Source organism: Cyclopterus lumpus, chromosome 19 (assembly GCF_009769545.1).
Source record: "Cyclopterus lumpus isolate fCycLum1 chromosome 19, fCycLum1.pri, whole genome shotgun sequence".
NCBI classification, from domain to species: Eukaryota; Metazoa; Chordata; class Actinopteri; order Perciformes; family Cyclopteridae; genus Cyclopterus; species Cyclopterus lumpus.
Genome location: NC_046984.1, coordinates 7,178,303 through 7,196,645, shown reverse-complemented (window position 1 = coordinate 7,196,645; position 18,343 = coordinate 7,178,303). Strand labels below are relative to the sequence as shown.

Genomic DNA, 18,343 nt, shown 5'->3' with positions numbered 1-18,343 from the left:
GGGACAAGGTGATTGAACCTTCAGGGTGAATAACAAGTCAAGCAAGCGTGAGGCTGGACGAGAGAGCACTGTTCCACACGAGAGAGCGGGGGTGGGGGGGGGGGGGGGGGGGGGGGGGGGGCAGTCCAGAACAAAATGAGTCCACAGAAAAATAGAGGTTGACTAAAGACAGATCGAGCTCGACTCAAGTCTTTGCTGCCTGATTAGGGCGAGCGGAGTTCGTGGTGGTGGGCAGAGCCGATCAACAAGACGCGAGAGCCGGTGAGAAAAAGAGAGGAGAGAGAAAGAATTACAAGAGGACGCTTGGCAAAAGTAGCCTCTTAAATCTGGGAGCTGGAATTAGAGCCGCAAAAACTGCAGAGGGGAAGCCACAAAACCACAGTAAGTAAATTAAGAGGCTGGAGCAGGAACATGTATAATGAAGCCATGGGCGGGGGAAGGAATTTGTGGTCTCTGGAGAGCTTTTTATACTGTACCTTAATGAATTGATTTCCTGTCTTTAAGACTTTCTCATTTCATCATTCTCCATGACTTCATCCCCTCCCGTATTCCTCACCTCTTTAAACAACTTTTTTAAGGTATAGCCCTCGCTTCAGCATCCCAGGTCGGGTCTATTGACCTATCCTTTTTCCCTAACTGGTCTCGCCCCTTGTTCTCCTTTCCCTGAATCCACAGGTGAAGATGCCTGCTAACGGGAACCGCCCCTTGAAGTTGCAGTTTGGTCTAATCAACCATGAGGGTCGCTACCTCACTGCTGAGGCCTTTGGCTTCAAGGTACAAGCATGTCCTCCAGTATGAAAGAATAATTGTAACATATTCCCATGATCTTTGGTGTCTGTGCAGGTATTTTTTATTTATTCAGACATGAACTGGTATATATTATACAACAAATATAAGACTAAGGATGAAATGCCTTCATGCTTCTATGTTGGAACATTTGCTTATCTCTCAGGTGAATGCGTCAGCTCCGAGCTTGAAGAAGAAGCAGATATGGACCCTAGAGCAGGACTCCCAGGTGGTCTACTTGCGTAGCCACCTGGGACGCTACCTGGCCTCGGACAAGGACGGCAAAGTCACCTGTGAGGCTGATGGACAAAATTCTGACTGCCGATTTCTCATCGTGGCTCAATCAGATGGTCGTTGGGCCCTGCAGTCTGAGCAGCACCTCCGCTTCTTTGGTGGCTCTCGGGACTACCTGTCCTGCTTTGCCCAGGTAATCACAGATGCCGAGCTGTGGGCAGTGCACCTGGCTCTGCACCCGCAGGCCAACCTGCTGTCTGTGGCCCGCAAGCGTTACGCCCACCTCTCCATGGAGGACGGGGAAATCGCTGTGGATATGAACATTCCCTGGGGTGTGGCAGCGCTCCTGACACTTGTCTACCTGGATGGGAAGTACTGCCTTAAGACCTGCGACAGCCGCTTCCTCAGCAATGATGGGAAGCTCTTGATGCAGAGTAGCCGGGCCACAGCGTACACGCTGGAGCTGAAGTGTGGGAAGCTGGCCTTTAAAGACTGTGAGGGGAAGTATTTGTGTCCCATGGGGCCTACTGGCACCCTCAGGTCTGGACGGTGCTCCAAGCCGGGCAAAGATGAACTGTTTGACCTAGAGGAGAGCCACCCACAGGTGGTTCTGATGGCCGTCAACGGGCGATATGTCTCCATAAGACAGGGTAAGGAAAACACAGACACACATCAGCAGGAGATGTTTGCCTTGAGGCCTTGCATGCATTTACAGGTTTGTAGGCTTTGTAGGTTTCCTAAAGTCTTACAAGGTCTGACCTTATGTGCCACTAAGGTAGGTCACATGAGCCTTTTGCTGACAAACAGTGACCTGCACATACATAACAAAGCAGAGTTGCAACAAATACTACAGCTAGGACAGTTACTCCTACTAACCTATACACAGTATGTGCACTGATACGCCCCCAGGAAACTGAGCTTACAATTTATAGGAAGTAACTTGTAGGCATGGTTAATCTGCATGGTTAAGGGAATAGGCCACTCTCTACTGATTGACAACTGATAAGAGATGCATGGTAATTATGGGTAGTGGAGTCTGCACATCAACATGCATCACATCCCATTGAATAGTGGCATCTTTCCAGGAAAACAAAATAGATGAAGCTGATATGGGAGACTATCAGCCTCATCTGGGAGACCTGAGACAAATACGTCATTCGTTTTCGGGCTGCAATTGATTTCAGTTAGTCCACTGTCAGTATTGGGTCTTACAGTCGTGACAGATTTACTGTGCAACTATGTCGGGAATAATTACGGGAATAGATTTTACAACGACAATTTGCAATGAGTTTTGTCAGAGAAGGTGTTGTATTCCTAAAAGGGTGGATACTTGTTTTTGAATGAAGCAATTCTAATAGAAAAGGTTTTGCCAAATAATCAATCATAAATGATATTCTTTTCAAAAATCCCCTTTCATTCCCTCTCAAATGTATCTCCTGGCTTTGTTGGGTAACGGTGTTTTACGCTCTAAGCTCTTCCCTTTTGGGCTTACTGAAACAGCTGCTTGTAACCTATATGCTGTATAGTGCTGCTCTGTTGATACTGTATTATGTATTTACTCTGCAGTCTTGTGACAGGGCTGCTGGAGTGCGTTATTTGATCAGCATGCAGCCACAACACCACACTAGATTACACCTGCTCCACATTGGCTTCAAAGTTGATGGGTTTTTTTCCACAAAAACAAGGTTTGAATTTCTTTGATCAGTGTAAATACTAGAAAAACTATAATTGTGACGATCGGGTTTCATCTAACCAGAGCCGCTCACTTGGACAAGTGTTCAGTTGCTGACATTATAAATGGTTTGCTGGTCTGATTTGAAAGTGGATTTGGGGTGGATTAGCATACACCAACCGTGCTTGTCAGCATACTTGGCCATGACACCCATCCACTGGCTGCAGATTCTTGTCTGCAGGGTCAAATTGCTTCAGTCCTGGGTGCAGTAACTGAATCTCTCCCCGCTCATTGTTCCTGGGTAGCAGTTGGAGCTTCAGGCAGAAACCAAACGACTGGGAGCACTGTAAACTGATTGGTCGACGGGAAGGGAAGGAAAGATGTGGTATCCAGAGCAGCATCATGTACGAGCGTATGCACAGACAGAAATACTTGCAGCATGCTCACATTTTTTCTGTTACTGTCTCTCTCTTCCTTTTCCTCGCTCTCTCTTCCTACACTTGTTCTGCACAAACAAAAGCTTTATCTTCCTCACACACTCGCCCCCGCACACAACCACACCATCCTGCTGCGGCGAGTGGTGAGTTGAGGTGCGTTGAATTATTGATGAAGCTGGCCCCTGTTCCTGGAAGGCAGGGGGGGGGGGGGGGGGGGGGGGGGGGGGTCTGCTTTCAGAAACCCAAGCTGCTTCTCACCTGGGGCCAAAGCTTATGCCCCTCTGAGTCCCGCTCTAACCCGCTAATCTAACCCGGTTACCCCCAGCACGTCAGTCAGTGCTGATGTGCTGCTGTAAATCAAGGAAATAAACCCTCATATTAGGTGGAAGGTTCAATTGTTAAGTTGGACTAAAAGAGGGACAGAAGCATGCTAGATGCTCGTTCCTCCAATTGTTTTTGTACTTAAAAAATACCATTGTTACCTTCTACCTTTCGGTTCCATGCGATGATTAAGGAGATGAAGAGAAAATGGTAAAGCAGAGAATCGAAGATGCAACTCTCAAAGGATTTGAGGACAATAGGAGACAGGTGGGCTCTTTATCCTACCTTATGTCACCTGTGTCTTTACACATATATTAGCACCATTGTTTCGGCTCCATTTAGCACAGAGGAGTTACATCTATTTTAAAGCGAGTATCAAAGCGGTAAATGGGTTAGTATTTAAAGAGGGTCACCTGTTATGAGCTACAGCTGAATTCAGATGGAACATTGTGAAAGGAAAGCAATGGCATGCAGAAACATTTAGTCTGAAGTTGTTCTTTATCTTTATCGCTTGCACTGTGTGTGTGTGTGTGTGTGTGTGTGTGTGTGTGTGTGTGTGTGTGTGTGTGTGTGTGCCTTAGCTTGTCATGTGGATCTGCCATCATGTCTCTCATCATCTCCCTGTGGTTCGCTGTACGCTAAAAGGGAAAAAGAAAAGATTGTCCAAAGAGATACACTTTTCATGAACACGCATGAACACGTGCACACACGGAGAAAACGAGTGCACTGAAATAAAGAAAGAACAGAAGATGCAGTTGTGCAGGATAAAGGATTGGGAGAATGACCAAAAATAAGGGACAGGGGGATAGTGGCGGCAGCTTACCATTAATAATAGATGTCAGAGCCAGCTATTGCTGATGGATTAGTTAGGCCTGCTCCACTTGCAGCCTGCAGGTAGGACAACGCCAGAAAGTGGAGCTGGATCTGGGGTCTGATCCAAAATGTGTGTGCGTTTGTGTGTGTACTTTTGTAGATGCAGCAACAAGTGTACTGATTAGGAGCGTACTGTGCATAGTTAATCAGCGATCGCGGCTATGATGACAACACCTTATTTTGTATGCTTTACCAACTGCTGTGTCAAAGATGGTCATCAACACTACAATTGATATCCTCAGATTGCTGGCTTGGATTTCGTCGTATCTAATCTCTTTTTCCCCCATTCTCTGTTTCTTCCTCTTCCTCCATCCTCCTCTCCTTCCTCTGTGCCCTCTCTTCTCATCTTTCAAATAGTGTCTGCGAGGTCCCAGCTGAGCCCTGTCGGAGGATCATTTTTGGGTTGAATTAGTGTGAAATGGACACACGGAATAGGTAGACAAAGCATGACATTGAGTCGGAATGAGAGAGAATGAAAGTGATGTGCCCCCAGGCATAGGTGCGAAGTAGAGGGGCAGAAATGTATGCTTCAAATGCACTTAAGATCAATGATAATTCACCAGTTGTAAGAACTCATGATACCTAGTTTATCGGGTGTGAATAAAATGTGATTAAAGCGTCCCGGCAGCTCAGTAACCATGACATCTTTGTCGCATGTCATCCCCTTTCTCCACCCTCCAGTCTGTATCTCCAGTCAGATATCAAATTAAAGCCAAACACCCTCAAAAGAATCTTAACACAGTAAAAGTAGTATAAAACATTTATGAAGAAATATGAAGAAAGTTTTTTCAATAAATGTGCATCTACGCTGGATTATGCAGATGTGATTTGTATGCATGCATCCATCAGTAGCCTCGAACCACTTGATGCGGCGCATCAGAGTGAGCTCAGATGTGTCACTTGTGATGCCTTAAGAGCACATCCCCATGAAATATAGGAGAAACCTGAGTGGACCTCACTCTTGTCTCTAACAGAGCGTTTTCATATACAGTGAGTCCTAAAACCCGGAAATTATTCAGCATTTTTCCAATTGTCAATTTTTGTTTGTTGCCTGAAATATGATCTGTGGTTAACCCAAGCTTAAATTATGCAGTCATTTTTTTCTACTATTTAAAATGCGTCAGTAAAACATTGTGCTCATGCAACCGAGGGTGTAGTTTGTTTATAGCTTAACGTTAGCTTTTTGCCAAAATAAATCAGAATGGTGCTGTTCATTTGTGAAGATGATCTTGCTGGACAAAATGCATAAGTATCATGAACTTGTATATTTCCCACATCTTCTGCAATAATCCAAACTCCAATGTGAAAATCCCATTGGCCCATTTTTTTTTTGGGTGGGAACTAGTGCGATGCTCACTACCGAGGTCTCTATGAGGTACGATTGCCCCCCTCTCCGCTCCCTCTCCGCTCGGCTTTCATATTAGTGATGCTGTTCGGTACTCGAGCACCCTTGCATTACGCAGAGGAGGAGACTGCCGGCGTTGGAAAAAAGGCCTTCCCTTTCCAAACTACTTGCCGACTGCTACTTGCATTAAATAGCAGTCCACTTCTGGTACTTTCTATACATTAGGTTTTCACACCTGACATGAACCGTGCTCAAAAAACAACCTTTTTCAAGTGGTTCCCGTCTTTATTTTTATTACATTATTTAAGGCACTGTTGTCAAATATAATTTGGTTCTTATTGATTAAATAAAAGTCCCCTGTATACATGATTATACTTTGGGTCCTTCAACATAGCCAGTTAATGCAGTACCTTATTTTTTCATGCATGTTTTCCATATGCTTGATCCTTCATGGCACCGTTAGCTCGGGGGTTGAGAGGGGGTGGTAATTATCTGTGCATCCCGCTAAGTGTGGACCATAAAATCCTCTGGTATTTTCCAGTTTTTCCTTTATTCTTTTATTGAGGGGATTGAGGGATTGGACGGGTAGCACTTGAAAGCTGATTACATCAGACCCCCGCTGTGAAGAGGGCAGATAGGCAGGGCCGGAGGTGGGGTGATGGTGGGAGGTTGTGGGAGGCATAGGGGGTCAGCGGTAAGGAGGGAGAGATGGGGGAAGGGAGGAAGGTAGAGAAGGGGGACCAGAGAGGGGAGCAGAGAGAGCTGACAGGGGGTCTGATGAGCACACACGAGTGCTGTTAAAGGATTAAGGAAATGCATATCATTTAATCTAATTTGGGATTTGGCACTCTGCAATCTGTCTCTTGGTGGTGGCTAGCAATTGTCTTTTTTCTGCCAACATTCATGACAATGTTGATAGTTAAAATATAACAGTGGGTCGTTTTAATGTCACAAAGGACTTCTGAAAAAGAGAAGCGGTTGATAGTGAAGCTGCCTTTTGACGCGGGAAACCAAACCACCACTCAAAGCCGACTGGGAGTGACGTCCCTGTGTTGTGTTTCTCATTGTTTGACACCAATACTCTTCGACGTGTGAACAATGGAAATGATAAATAATTGGTTTGTGAGTGGTTTCTATAAAGTGTTTGGCAATCAAAGGTGTGTTTTCTGTTTGGTTGTGAAGTAGTCAGTGTCATTCATGCAGAATACAACTGTTATCTCTGCACTGCTTTTACATTTTATTATAAAAGCGTGCATTCTACACATTTAGCTCGTCTCTGGAAGATTCTCCTGCACGGGCACATTTATTCTCATCACATATATATTCTGTGTGTTAATGCATCCAGAACGTCAATCAGTGAAAATGTGTTTACCCTCAGGAAAGTTTATCCTTGGCTCATCAGATCAAGGCTACAGTTTAAGACGGAATCGCTTAAAAATAACCCGACATCCCAGGATCAAATGTGATTACCAACTCTTTCATGCTGGGCCAAACTAAACATGACAATACAGCCTCATGAGCAAGCTGCCATGTTGCTGTTTTCCCAAATGACAATGTTGGTTTTCGACTTGCACTTTGAATCCAAAAAGGAAAAAAAGAGGTCTGTAGAGAAATGTGTTTATTTTATAAAATAATTACACTTACTCAGTACAATCACATGTATTTTTGTGAACACAAATGTTGATGCTGCCTTAAGTTCCAGCAGCAATTGCATATTTGCAATATACAACACTGCAATCCAAAGGAGAAATGACTGAAATGGAAAGTGACCATTATGAGAAGATGAATGGATGGATTCCTCCAGACACTAAATAGTCCTCAAGTTTTAATGTTGAAGTATTAATGACATGGCATGCGTGCTGTGCCCTCCCAGGAGTAAGCCTTGCGGCCAATCAGGAAGATGAGACGGACATGGAGACGTTTCAGATGGAGATCGACAAGGAAACCAGAAAGTGTACGTTGCGCACTAGCCAAGGGAACTACTGGGATCTGGTGGCCCACGGAGGCATCCAGATTACAGCCTCTGAAGTGTGAGTGAATGCTCTCATGTAACTTGTGCAGAGTAAAAGTGTAGGCATGATCAATTTGCATGTGTCAGTTCTATATTTTATATTACATATATGGGCCTAGAAAACAAACTGTTCAATGATTACCTCGCAGCGTAAATGTCCCCTTTTTATCACATGCAGCCTTCCACTATTCCACATGAACTTTGACCTGAGTTCTCAAGGTATAAATGTAAAAGAATGCTTTCTACAATTGATAGGGAATTTCAAGACACAATGGCAGATATGTATTTAAGGAATAATGCTACACTGTCACCAACCCATTCTCATAACTAACATTCATAATGATATGTCACTGGTTTGAGTACATGATCTCAACCCCCTAAACCTATTTTGGTAAATTAGATTTCCAGAAGACCTGCTTTACTTTGTATGTATCACAATATTTCCACAAGCACCTAAAAGCAAAGAAAGACTAATTTTATCCCGCGTGACGCCCACCTGCAGGTCAGCAAACACCATGTTTTCAGTGGAGTGGCTTGGCCACAAGGTGGCACTAAAGGCTAACAATGGAAAATACATCTGCACCAAGAAGAATGGCCAACTACTGGCTGTCAGTGACTCCATAGGTAATATTCCAGGTGTTGTTCTCTATCCAGCTCTCCATTAATGGTCCTCCTCACTCATTCTTCCCTTGTGTTCCCTCTCGTGTGTCTTCGGGATTTGCCCGTCACCTTTTGGTCAGGCGAGGACGAACAGCTCACTTTGAAGCTGATCAACCGACCCATGCTGATCCTGAGAGGAGAGAATGGATTCATCTGCCACCACAAGAACTCCAACTTGCTGGACGGCAGCAGATCGGTCTACGACATTTTCACCCTGCAATTCAGTAATGGGGCGTACCACATCAAAGGTCAGGGTGTACCCGCTCAAACAAGATGGATTTAACCCCTTGCTTCTTCTTGCTTTGCTCCCTTCTCTCAAACATATCTGTGTTTCAGCCACGAGAAGAACCTCACTGACACACTGCTGATGCTGCTCCACTCGTTGTGTGTTCAAACATTGCAGGCGTGGACGGTCGCTTCTGGTACGTGAACGGCGCCGGACTGGTGTGCTCGGACGGCGAGGCCCCTGAGGATTTCACCCTGGAGCTCCTGGAGCACGGTCGCCTCGCCATCCGTGACAAGAAGGGCAGATACCTGCGTGGAGACCAGGGAGGCACGCTGAAGGGAGATGGACTCGGCCTGAGCAGCTCGGCCCTGTGGGAGTATTAGCACAAGCCAGTATTAGTCGGAACGCTGACTCCTCTCATCACAACGGATGTTTTTTATCTGGAGGTGAAAGACAGCCACTCATCAGAGACCAGTTACAGCCTGTCCTGACTTCATCCCACTTTTCTTCACCTCCTTGTCACAAAGAGGTCACAGCAGATAATTGCTTCATACGACAGAAGAAAGTGCGAGACGAACTGACGGTATACCAAGATAAGTCTCGAGTGAACAGCAGAAAGTTAGTGTGAATGAGCATTCAAGTTTTTTGTGGTTTTTTTTCTTCAATAATGACGTGTAGATCCCTCAATGTCCTTGAACCCCTCAGATGCAAACCCCATCTTTTCTTGGCATCATCTTTCTCCTCTTCTACCACTCGTGACAGCTATTACGCGAGTGACGGCAAGGCAACAAAGTGGTAATACAGGTGTGTGATGATGACACTCCTCCAGTCTCAGGTGCCACTTGAGACGGACATGGTCACCATTACAAGTAAGGTCACCTTTTTAGAAGTGATGAGCATGTCTGAGGATGTTCCTTAGGAGAGAAGAACGAGTGGGTTTCTAGACTGTAACCAACACTCATGTTTATGGTATAGCATTATTAATAGGAAGCCACTGGTAGGAGGTGGATTTTGCATTTGTCTCTCTGTTTTGTTTTTCTACATTTCTTCTGTCTTTTATGAACATAAATAATTAAAAAAATATATACACTTGTACGACTGGTTATGTTTTCTTTTAGCAATGTCACATTTCTACCAGGATTATAGGAATTGGGTGCAGTTTGTGTTATAGCATAACAAAAAAAAGTATGTATAATATGAATTTTAAATAGTCTTTGTCTTCATCGGACAGTTCTGCACACTGACAAGATCATCGCTACAAAGACCCACATGGGCAAATTACATTAATGTATAAATACTGGTTTCCTCCTCATGTTGTTGGTAAAAAGCCAGCGTGAACGTGAACTGGACCAGGACTAAAATACAAGACGGTATCATTTTTAACCTTCGTCCTGACCAAATTAACTGAACTACAGGTGTGCAGGTGTCCTAGATGTCAATAATACAACACACTAAACTTTTTTTAAAGGCTTGCGACAATGAAAAAAACATCAAATAATAGTCTGAGAAGGAAAGATTGCTCTTTGGTTGACCTGCTCACCAAACATATCCATACTCGGGGACTCTTTGCAGTCGTTATGCTTCTCCCTGTGGTTTTGTGTCTCTTTGTGATAGTTCTTACTTTATCATTGTTTTTGATCTTTTTGTCGTAATTCTTTGTCTGGGATTGTTTTCCCCATTTTTTGCGTCTCTTTGTTGTTGTTTTGTGTCTATTTGTGGTTGTTTCCCCCCTTTCCAGTCTCAGTGAATCTCATTTCAGTTGTTTTGCATCTCGCAGTCTTTTTGTGTCTCTTTGTAGTCGTACAAATCTTTGTGGTCTTTTTGAGTCTCTTTGAGTGACATTTCGTCGGTGAAAGCCAGAGGGCCCGTTGAGTCTTCCATCCATAAATATAGTCTCAGTGGACTAACAGCACACAGTCCAATGGTGGAAGACGTATTAAGATGGTTTACAATGTACAATTGTTTTTTAAATCACTGATCCCTCCGGTCTTGTCTAGTCCAGAATCCAGACTTGACTTTATTTCAGTTGATATTAGGATATTTTAGGATGATTACAAGCTTCATTCAACTGTATTGACTTACTTTTTTTTCATTGATCCACTGCAATCTGACATTCTTCTGGAAATGTGTGCAATTGTTCAAGAACCACTATTAGACAAGACATCATGTCATGTGTCAATGCAACACCTACATGTCTGACACTTTTGGATATTGTGAAACTGCGACCTTCAACCAGCTGCAGCACAGAGTTTACCCATTTAGACTGTAATTGCAGATATTTTTATTCCACCTGAGCTTGACAGTCACCTTGAGTTGAATGTAATGGTTTGTACAAAATATTACTTGGTAACAGTCGTTGACAGTGATGAAAAAGCACATTTATCGATGTTATTTCTCATGCATCGGCTGCGAAGACGGGTTACGTAACATTGGAAAAGGCAGAGGGCAGATGAAAAGAAAAGACAGCGTTAAATTATAAGGAGAGGGTTTTCTCTGAGTTCTTGGTAAACGGCGAGAAGTGATTGGGTCATCTGCCCCGTTGACACGCCCACACCGAAGGCCCCTGAGATTCGACTTTGCCGGATCTGCTGCAACAGGCGCTGATTGACAAAGAAATACCACCGCGGTCATTTATATTGAAACATTAACCACAGACACAAATGAAGTACATAGAGGTCTTACCTCGGCCCGCTGCAGTGCCCGTCTTAACTCTAAACTCTGGATCCTCTTTGTGGAAGCAGCCCTCTCAGGGGCCGTCTGCAACATAGTCTGTGTAAAGAAACAGAGCGAACAATGTATCTGAACAATGTATCTGAACCGGGATCAATCTAGGACAGTCGGAGGTTTTTGTGCTGTCTAGTTAAAGCTCCAGTCTAATCATTGTGATTGTGTCAGGGAATTATTTAGCTTTCCCTCTCATACGATCCAAAATGGCATGTCATAACTAACATGTTTGATTGTATCAATTAGTCTTTCCATAATCAGTTTTCAGTTACCGGCTAGATCCTCCTGAAACAAAATAAGCATGTCGGTGCGAAGTATATATAAAAAAAAATGTGTTACTGTTTCTCTGAAAATGTGTGTTTGTACCTGAATCCGGCGCAGCAGAGCGTGATGCAGTCCACACACTGCTGCCATAGAAGAGCTCTCCACCTGAACCTCCACCGTGCTCAGGGGCTCCTCCTTCCCCGTGCTCTCCTCCATTACATTTACCTGCAGACCAAAGCAGCAACTCTTTCATTGAAACAATACCGGATGAATAAACCTTTATCAATCCGCCGCTGGGTCGTTCTTTACCTCTTTAGCGGTCAGTTTGACTGCGTGTCCGTTTGGATCGTGCGCACGGACCACTGAGCCGCCGAGGGCAATCTGGTCTCCTTGGCGTCCCGCTGTGACACCTCCAGGAGCGTCAGACAACAGCCACTCCAGCAGAGAGAGGCCCACATTCTGAGGAGCCGACTTTGAGCGCCCCTGAGCGTCCAAATCTGAGCCTTTCAACATTAGTGTGTCGCTCAGCAACTCTGACGACACCCGAACACTCGCTGAATGCTGCTCTCGCTCGGTCTCCCCTCTTCCACTGCTAATCCGCCGTGATCTTAAACAAGCTTGGATGGCGTCTGTCGCGTTGTAGGATTGAGACGTGGCCTTCCTATGGGTGCCGATGGGAGCGCACACCTGCAGGGCGTGCAGCCAATCCACTGTCAGCGTGCTCAAGGGCAGACTGACGCAACTACTCCGCGGGCCGGGGAGGTTTTCGGCCTCCTCGCCCAGGAGACCGGTGAGTGAGAAGACGAGTGAGCAGCTCACTGTCACGGGGAAGGATGTTTCACCTGCAGCTGCTAGGGGCAGCGATACTTCGAACGTCTCACCTGGAAGGAGATTGTGGAACGGGAATGAGAAATTTGTGGAGGAGCTGTCTGTTCCTGCACCGGGAGGACAGGACAGAGGGAATACAGCGATGCTCAGAGTCCAGCCTCGCTCCAAAACATAAGGACTTGAATTATCCAGGACACATGTCAGGTTCAGGGAGTCTCTTTGAAGTAATCTGCTCCAACTGGCCGTGGCGCGACATCTGATTGGCTTCTCCTGGCTGGGAAGATGCTCTTTGGTATTTGTGCCGGCCATCAGCAGGAAGCTGATGTTAAGCACCTGATTCAGGTGCCTCAGAATTTGGTTTTGGGATTTTATGGCAGTTTTCAGCACTGATGCTCTAAAAGGAAAGCAAGAAGAATCACATTGATAAACAGAAACATAATATTAACTACTACAAAGTCGACTGTGTTGGGCATACCTTTCACAGACGTCCCCGATAGCAGACAGGAGGTCCCTGACACTGCGGCCCCCCCCCTTGGGCAATCTTGCATCCTCTCTTCCCACAGGTAAGATAATCCTCTGGAGCTGCCCTCTAACAGACAGTCCCAGCAGCTGAACTTCCCCTTGGATGTAAAAGCAATTAAGAACAAAATAAACAGTTTACTGTCAAGAGTTAAATGGAAAGGAGGATCACGACCTGCTGTCGACGTGATGCATACCGTGATGCAACATGTAACAGCATGTAAGCTCGGCCTGCTTACCTGCAGTGTTGCATGTAGGCTCAGCCAAGGCGACGACTCTGCACACATTCAAACTGGTGGGGCTCTGGAGGGCAGCGGCTGCCATACTGGATGTCTCTACATCCCCTTCATTGCCGTCTCTCTCAGATGAGACCTCCGATAGATCCAGCACCAGCAGGTCGGACCCAGTGCTGTAATACAGACGCTTTGTATCCACACAGCCACACATCACAGGCCCCTGTACACACCCCTCAATAAGAACTGCTCTGTTGCCCCCTCCCTCTGAACCTCCCTTGTCTGATTTGATCAACACCACTCTCCCTTGTTCACCCACTGCCACCAAACACTGTGCATGTCCTGGACCAGCTTCCATGACACGAGATGCTCCGACAAATACGACTGGCTGCTCAAGGCTGTGAAGGACTTTGAGCCGCGTTGCTGGGGGACGCAAAGGAAGAAAACACAGGCACCCGTCTGGCAGGCCACAAAGGATGACTGGTGACTTGGTGAGGGCGGCGTCAATCCCAAACAGAAGTTTGAAGAGGACCGGCTCGAGGCACAAGTGGCCGACACTTACAGTTGCTTCCAATGAAGAAGTGGACGGGGGAGATGGCGGCGCTGCAACGGCACTAGAATGGACACAAATCAGCAGCGGCCTCCTTCTCATCCCCGTCGTTCCCCCAGTGTCACTGTGCACAACTGCTGAGACAAGTGGTCGACTGAATGAACGGAGCATCTCAAAGTTTGAGGATCTGTACTGAGTCAAAATCCAGGACGTGTCTCTCTGAGAAAGAGTGAGGAGGACAGAGCCGACCAGGAGCAGCGATAACACTCCTTCTTCTGCAACAGCAAGAAACTCAGTGGACATTTTCAGTTCAGCTGGACTGGAGGATGCATCCGCCGGGGAGCTTTGAGCACTGCAGAGGTGAAAGGTCACATTACACATAACCAATTTGATGTACAAATGGGCAATTATTCATGGGTTTGGACTACATATGCACTTTAGGAACACATTTTTCGACCACCTACACGAGGGCTCATACCTGGATGACAGAAATTGTGAGCCGACGCAATAAACTCCACTTCTACAGGCCACATAGAGGAACTTCTTGTCATGACTCTCAACTAGGTCAGTAACGGGTCCAGGACACTCGATGACAGCCTGCAATAATACAAGTTATTTCAGTCAAACACAGAACATGTAAACATGCAGTTGACTTGGGATGCCTGATCAGTGTGCACTCAGAGTTATATTACCGTGAGTTTTCTTTCCTGGGAACTGAAGACATAGACCTGGTCGTGGCCAGTGCAGAGGAACACATCTGTACCAAAGCCAAACTTGAGCCTCGGTGTGCATGACGACCCTGAAAAGCCAAACTCTGCCCAAGTCTCAACCGCACACCGTCCTTCCATAGCCAGAGCACCGAAGAAGAAGAAGAAGAAGAAGAAGAAGAAGAAGAAGAAGAAGAAGAAGACGACGGACTAGTCTGCGTATGTGACGTTGAGCACCCTGTTAGTGAGAGGTAGTGAGACAAAACATGTGGACAAGACTGGACCAGCTACTCCTGGACCGGTTGTTGACAGGACGCCCTCACAAAATTCCGCGCGACGCGGTTTAGACCAATAACAGCCAATAACTACATTACCCATGATGCCAGGCGGTGCATGTGGGTTTGGTGTTTTTATTCTTCTTTCTGGAAGCAGAGAAGAAGGGTACATAAAGGAAATGTCTTCTACCTTCTTAGAAAAATAATTTGATTTAAAAAAAGTGTAGATTTGTCCTTTTTGTGTGGTTTCAGCGCCAGTAAAAAGTTTATTGTAAAAGTTGAGTGGACACCGGGTGGCGGACCGGTGCATTTTCATGAAAGGGTTCAAATCCACGAAGAAGAATATACGAGTTCACGTGGTTTTCATCAGCCAATCAAAAGAGTCGATCTGAATATTTGCCAAAATTTGAAAACACCGTTTAGCTTCAGTTGGTAAAACCACTGACGTGTGTTGGCGCTGCGTACAATGGAGCTGTTAAACGAAGACGATATAAAAATGTATGTTTATGAGAACAGACTGAAGACCTTCGAGGGCTGGCCGTTTGACGAAGGCTGCTCGTGTACGCCGGAGAACGTGAGTGGACGTTTCACACGGTTTTGACAACACGGGGCCTCGTAGCTAACGCGACACATAGTTAGCTCGAGCTAAAGTAAGACACCTCGTATTTTAATACGTTGTAACCCTGCCTGGGGTTGGTTGCATACCTAGGAGCTTGAATGGCGTTACCTGAGATCGCGCTGGTTTTAGTTAATGCAGCTAACGTCAGAAAACCTACCAAACACCGTTTCCCAGAGCTCAGTGTGTCTCCGTCAAAGGGCTCGTTCAGTTCCTCCACCCAAACATTCTCACTTTGCAATCACACGAAGCTGAAACGAGCAGCAATTCATCACATCTGAAACGTTGGAACCACGACCCACATGTTGGAGGCCAGTCCAATCCATTATTGTCATTATGGATTGATGTGTTCATTAATCATTTCATCTATAAAATGGTAGAAATGACCATCACATATACCCAAAGCCAAATGATCCCCAAGTATACCCAAATTATCCTTGAAGTGAATCTTCTGACGGACAGTAGAAGACTCAAACATATTAAATGCACAATAGAACTGCTTGGAAAATGACTGAACTGATTTATCAATTATCAAAATGGTTATTGAATTAATGGTTTATTTAATACATTTCCTGTGGATCAATGGTTATCCTGTTTCAGTTTAGGACATTCTTGCTTAGTAATACAAATCTTGATTGAACAATTGAGTGGTTGTTGATTAATTTTCTGTCTATCAGCTCATCATTTGTAGCTGCACATACAGCTACAAAAACATATCTCTCTCTCTCTCTCTCTGTGTGTGTGTGTGTGTGTGTGTGTGTGTGTGTGTGTGTGTGTGTGTGTGTGTGTGTGTGTGTGTGTGTGTGTGTGTGTGTGTGTGTGTGTGTGTGTGTGTGTGTGTGTGTGTGTGTGTGTGTGTGTGTGTGTGTGTGTGTGTGTGTGTGTGTGTGTGTGTGTGTGTGTGTGTGTGTTTTCATGTGGTCTGTCTGTTTATTTGTTTCTCTAGATGGCCAAAGCTGGCTTCATTCACACCCCTTCAGGGAACAGCCCAGATGTCGCTATGTGTTTCTTCTGCCTCAAAGAGCTGGAGGGCTGGGAGCCAGAGGATGACCCACAGTAAGATAATTGCATCATTATGCTCATGAATCAGAAATGCCAGCAAAAGGACAGGATATTTATGCAGCTTCCTTTCTTTATTAATATAAGTTCATCTTATTTTTCTAAATGTAAAATGTGACTCAGCGGAGTAGAAAGACAAATAGCTCATGGTAGGCAATGGCACAAGAAAATTATAAAACCATATTGCAGAATAATAAAGTAGTTTGTAAGGAAAATAATTTGATCAGTCTATGCATATGATTAAAGTGGCACTCTTGTGATTTTGTATTGCACTTCCATAAAGTTAGGGGGCTTACGTGAGTGTGTTTATAACAAAGAGTGGTCAAAGGAAATTAAATGTCACCCTTTCTTTCTTGTTCTGGGTCAACTGGCAAAAATACTGGATTGCTTAATTTCATTTTAATAGCATCTTTTTTTAATTACATTTTTTTTAGGCCTGCTTGGTAATCTCACTGTTGTAAATGCGGTGATAGAAGTAATGGACATAAGTACTTTACAATTGACAAAAAGCTCTCAACATGCTGTAATTTAACATGTTGCAAAGCATATGTCCTTTTTTAAATGTCCTCCATCTGGTGTGCGAGAGAGTTTACTTTGGACCCTTGATCTGTTTCCAGTTTAAATGTACACTTATATATGATATTTATAATTCACAAGACTTTCTTCCTTCTTGTGTTCCATAAATTTGCATTGTTCGGCACTTCAGGCATCAACTATCTGAACTCTTTGTAACTCTGTAAATATTTAATTTATGTTCCTGGTCCTTGAAATGGCCCCATTACTGTAAAATCACTGTTGGTGGACTTAACAATATATAATGTGTATAATTGTGTTATACCAGCTGTCTCCACAAGTTACAGAGCTATTCAGAAAATAAATGGCATTTATTTTCTGAATAGAGATTAAATCACAACCCCAGTAGACTTTACTGAAACATTGTATACAGGTGTTTCCCACATCCATATTCCTTTAAATATTGCCTATGGATGATGTTGTACAATTACAGTGTGTGTGATAATGTCCATTCCTTCCATGTGTGTGTGTGTGTGCACATTTTGCAAATGGTCCTTGACATTACATACTGTATTAATGTGTGTGTCCCCCTCACTCTTCCACTTTTCTTGTTGGTAGGAAGGAGCACGCATCTCATTCTCCATCCTGCCAATTCATCGCCCTGAAGAAGAAAGTAGAAGATCTGACTGTGGAGGAATTACTCAAACTGCAGAAGGAGAGGCAGAAGTTGATCATTGTACGTTGTTCGGGAAACATTTCAAATGACTGATGTACATAATTTAACAAATTGACTGCCAACATACTTTTACAAACCGTTCTTTTATCTTTAGTTTTTTCTTCAACGAGAATTAATTGTGAAAAGTTGCGAGTTTCCTGTGAGAACATTATGTCTCATCCAGATTTCATTTCCTCCACCTGCAGATCAAACTTTGTAACGAGCCTGTCACGAAGTTTGAAGAGGCAGCCAAATTGAGAAAAGCAGATATCATCAAGACGGTCATGGGCGAAGACTGACGACGCAGATGAATGAGAGATTGATGGCTGGCTGACTGTTTCTCACTGAACATATTTCCATGTTTCCTTTATGTTTTCATCTTTTAACATGTCCTCTTGTCATGCTGTCTGTTTTTACTCATTAAACCTGTTCTTTCTAGTTACCCGTATTCGTTATTTGAGGGGTGGGATTCAGTTGGGGAAATGTACTAATGTCTATAATCTAGGTGAATCTGAAAATATATTAAACTGGCAAAAGAAAAGCTGCACAACCCATTCACTCAAAATGTCTGGCTTTATTTTTACTATGAATCTTTGGAGGCGGTAATCTTGACTTGATCTGTCCAGTGGCGCTCATTCACCAACTGTTAAAATGTTCAAATATATGATCCTCATTCTGACTCTTTTGGTTAAAGCTCAGCTGCCTGCATGTCTGTTGTTGCATTCTGCATGTCTGTGTTGTTGCATCCAGCATGTCTGTGTTATTGCATCCAGCA

General features: G+C 44.5%; 3 protein-coding genes across 3 annotated transcripts; 2 read left to right on the top strand and 1 right to left on the bottom strand.

Moving 5' to 3' along the window:
• The first annotated feature begins 363 nt into the window (after positions 1–363).
• fscn2b (fascin actin-bundling protein 2b, retinal) lies at positions 364–9,563 on the top strand. Its single transcript, XM_034558843.1, has 6 exons — positions 364–774; positions 953–1,670; positions 7,542–7,698; positions 8,182–8,303; positions 8,420–8,587; positions 8,743–9,563. Exons 1-6 carry the CDS (start codon positions 682–684, stop codon positions 8,946–8,948), a joined length of 1,464 nt encoding a protein of 487 aa, XP_034414734.1. The 5' UTR covers positions 364–681; the 3' UTR covers positions 8,949–9,563.
• Positions 9,564–10,831: 1,268 nt separating this feature from the next.
• Positions 10,832–14,765, bottom strand: faap100 (FA core complex associated protein 100). Its single transcript, XM_034559441.1, has 8 exons — positions 14,376–14,765; positions 14,162–14,280; positions 13,140–14,035; positions 12,857–13,001; positions 11,863–12,775; positions 11,656–11,778; positions 11,248–11,334; positions 10,832–11,165 (listed from the first exon to the last, which is right to left on the bottom strand). The coding sequence occupies exons 1-8, from the start codon at positions 14,529–14,531 to the stop codon at positions 11,034–11,036; spliced, it is 2,571 nt and encodes an 856-aa protein (XP_034415332.1). The 5' UTR covers positions 14,532–14,765; the 3' UTR covers positions 10,832–11,033.
• A 291-nt stretch (positions 14,766–15,056) lies between these two features.
• birc5a (baculoviral IAP repeat containing 5a) lies at positions 15,057–18,010 on the top strand. The gene is made up of 4 exons (XM_034558636.1): positions 15,057–15,239; positions 16,228–16,337; positions 17,472–17,589; positions 17,775–18,010. Exons 1-4 carry the CDS (start codon positions 15,132–15,134, stop codon positions 17,865–17,867), a joined length of 429 nt encoding a protein of 142 aa, XP_034414527.1. The 5' UTR covers positions 15,057–15,131; the 3' UTR covers positions 17,868–18,010.
• Positions 18,011–18,343: the final 333 nt, after the last annotated feature.

Coding starts and splice junctions, on each gene's coding strand:
- fscn2b (XM_034558843.1), top strand. CDS start 682: ATGCCTGCTAACGGGAACCGCCCCTTGAAGTTGCAGTTTGGTCTAATC. Junction 775..952: donor CTGAGGCCTTTGGCTTCAAG/GTACAAGCATGT, acceptor CTTATCTCTCAG/GTGAATGCGTCAGCTCCGAG. Junction 1,671..7,541: donor ATATGTCTCCATAAGACAGG/GTAAGGAAAACA, acceptor GTGCCCTCCCAG/GAGTAAGCCTTGCGGCCAAT.
- faap100 (XM_034559441.1), bottom strand. CDS start 14,531: ATGGAAGGACGGTGTGCGGTTGAGACTTGGGCAGAGTTTGGCTTTTCA. Junction 11,779..11,862: donor TCAAACTGACCGCTAAAGAG/GTAAAGAACGAC, acceptor TTTGGTCTGCAG/GTAAATGTAATGGAGGAGAG. Junction 11,166..11,247: donor GGGCACTGCAGCGGGCCGAG/GTAAGACCTCTA, acceptor TTTGTCAATCAG/CGCCTGTTGCAGCAGATCCG.
- birc5a (XM_034558636.1), top strand. CDS start 15,132: ATGGAGCTGTTAAACGAAGACGATATAAAAATGTATGTTTATGAGAAC. Junction 15,240..16,227: donor GCTCGTGTACGCCGGAGAAC/GTGAGTGGACGT, acceptor TTGTTTCTCTAG/ATGGCCAAAGCTGGCTTCAT. Junction 17,590..17,774: donor AGAGGCAGAAGTTGATCATT/GTACGTTGTTCG, acceptor CTCCACCTGCAG/ATCAAACTTTGTAACGAGCC.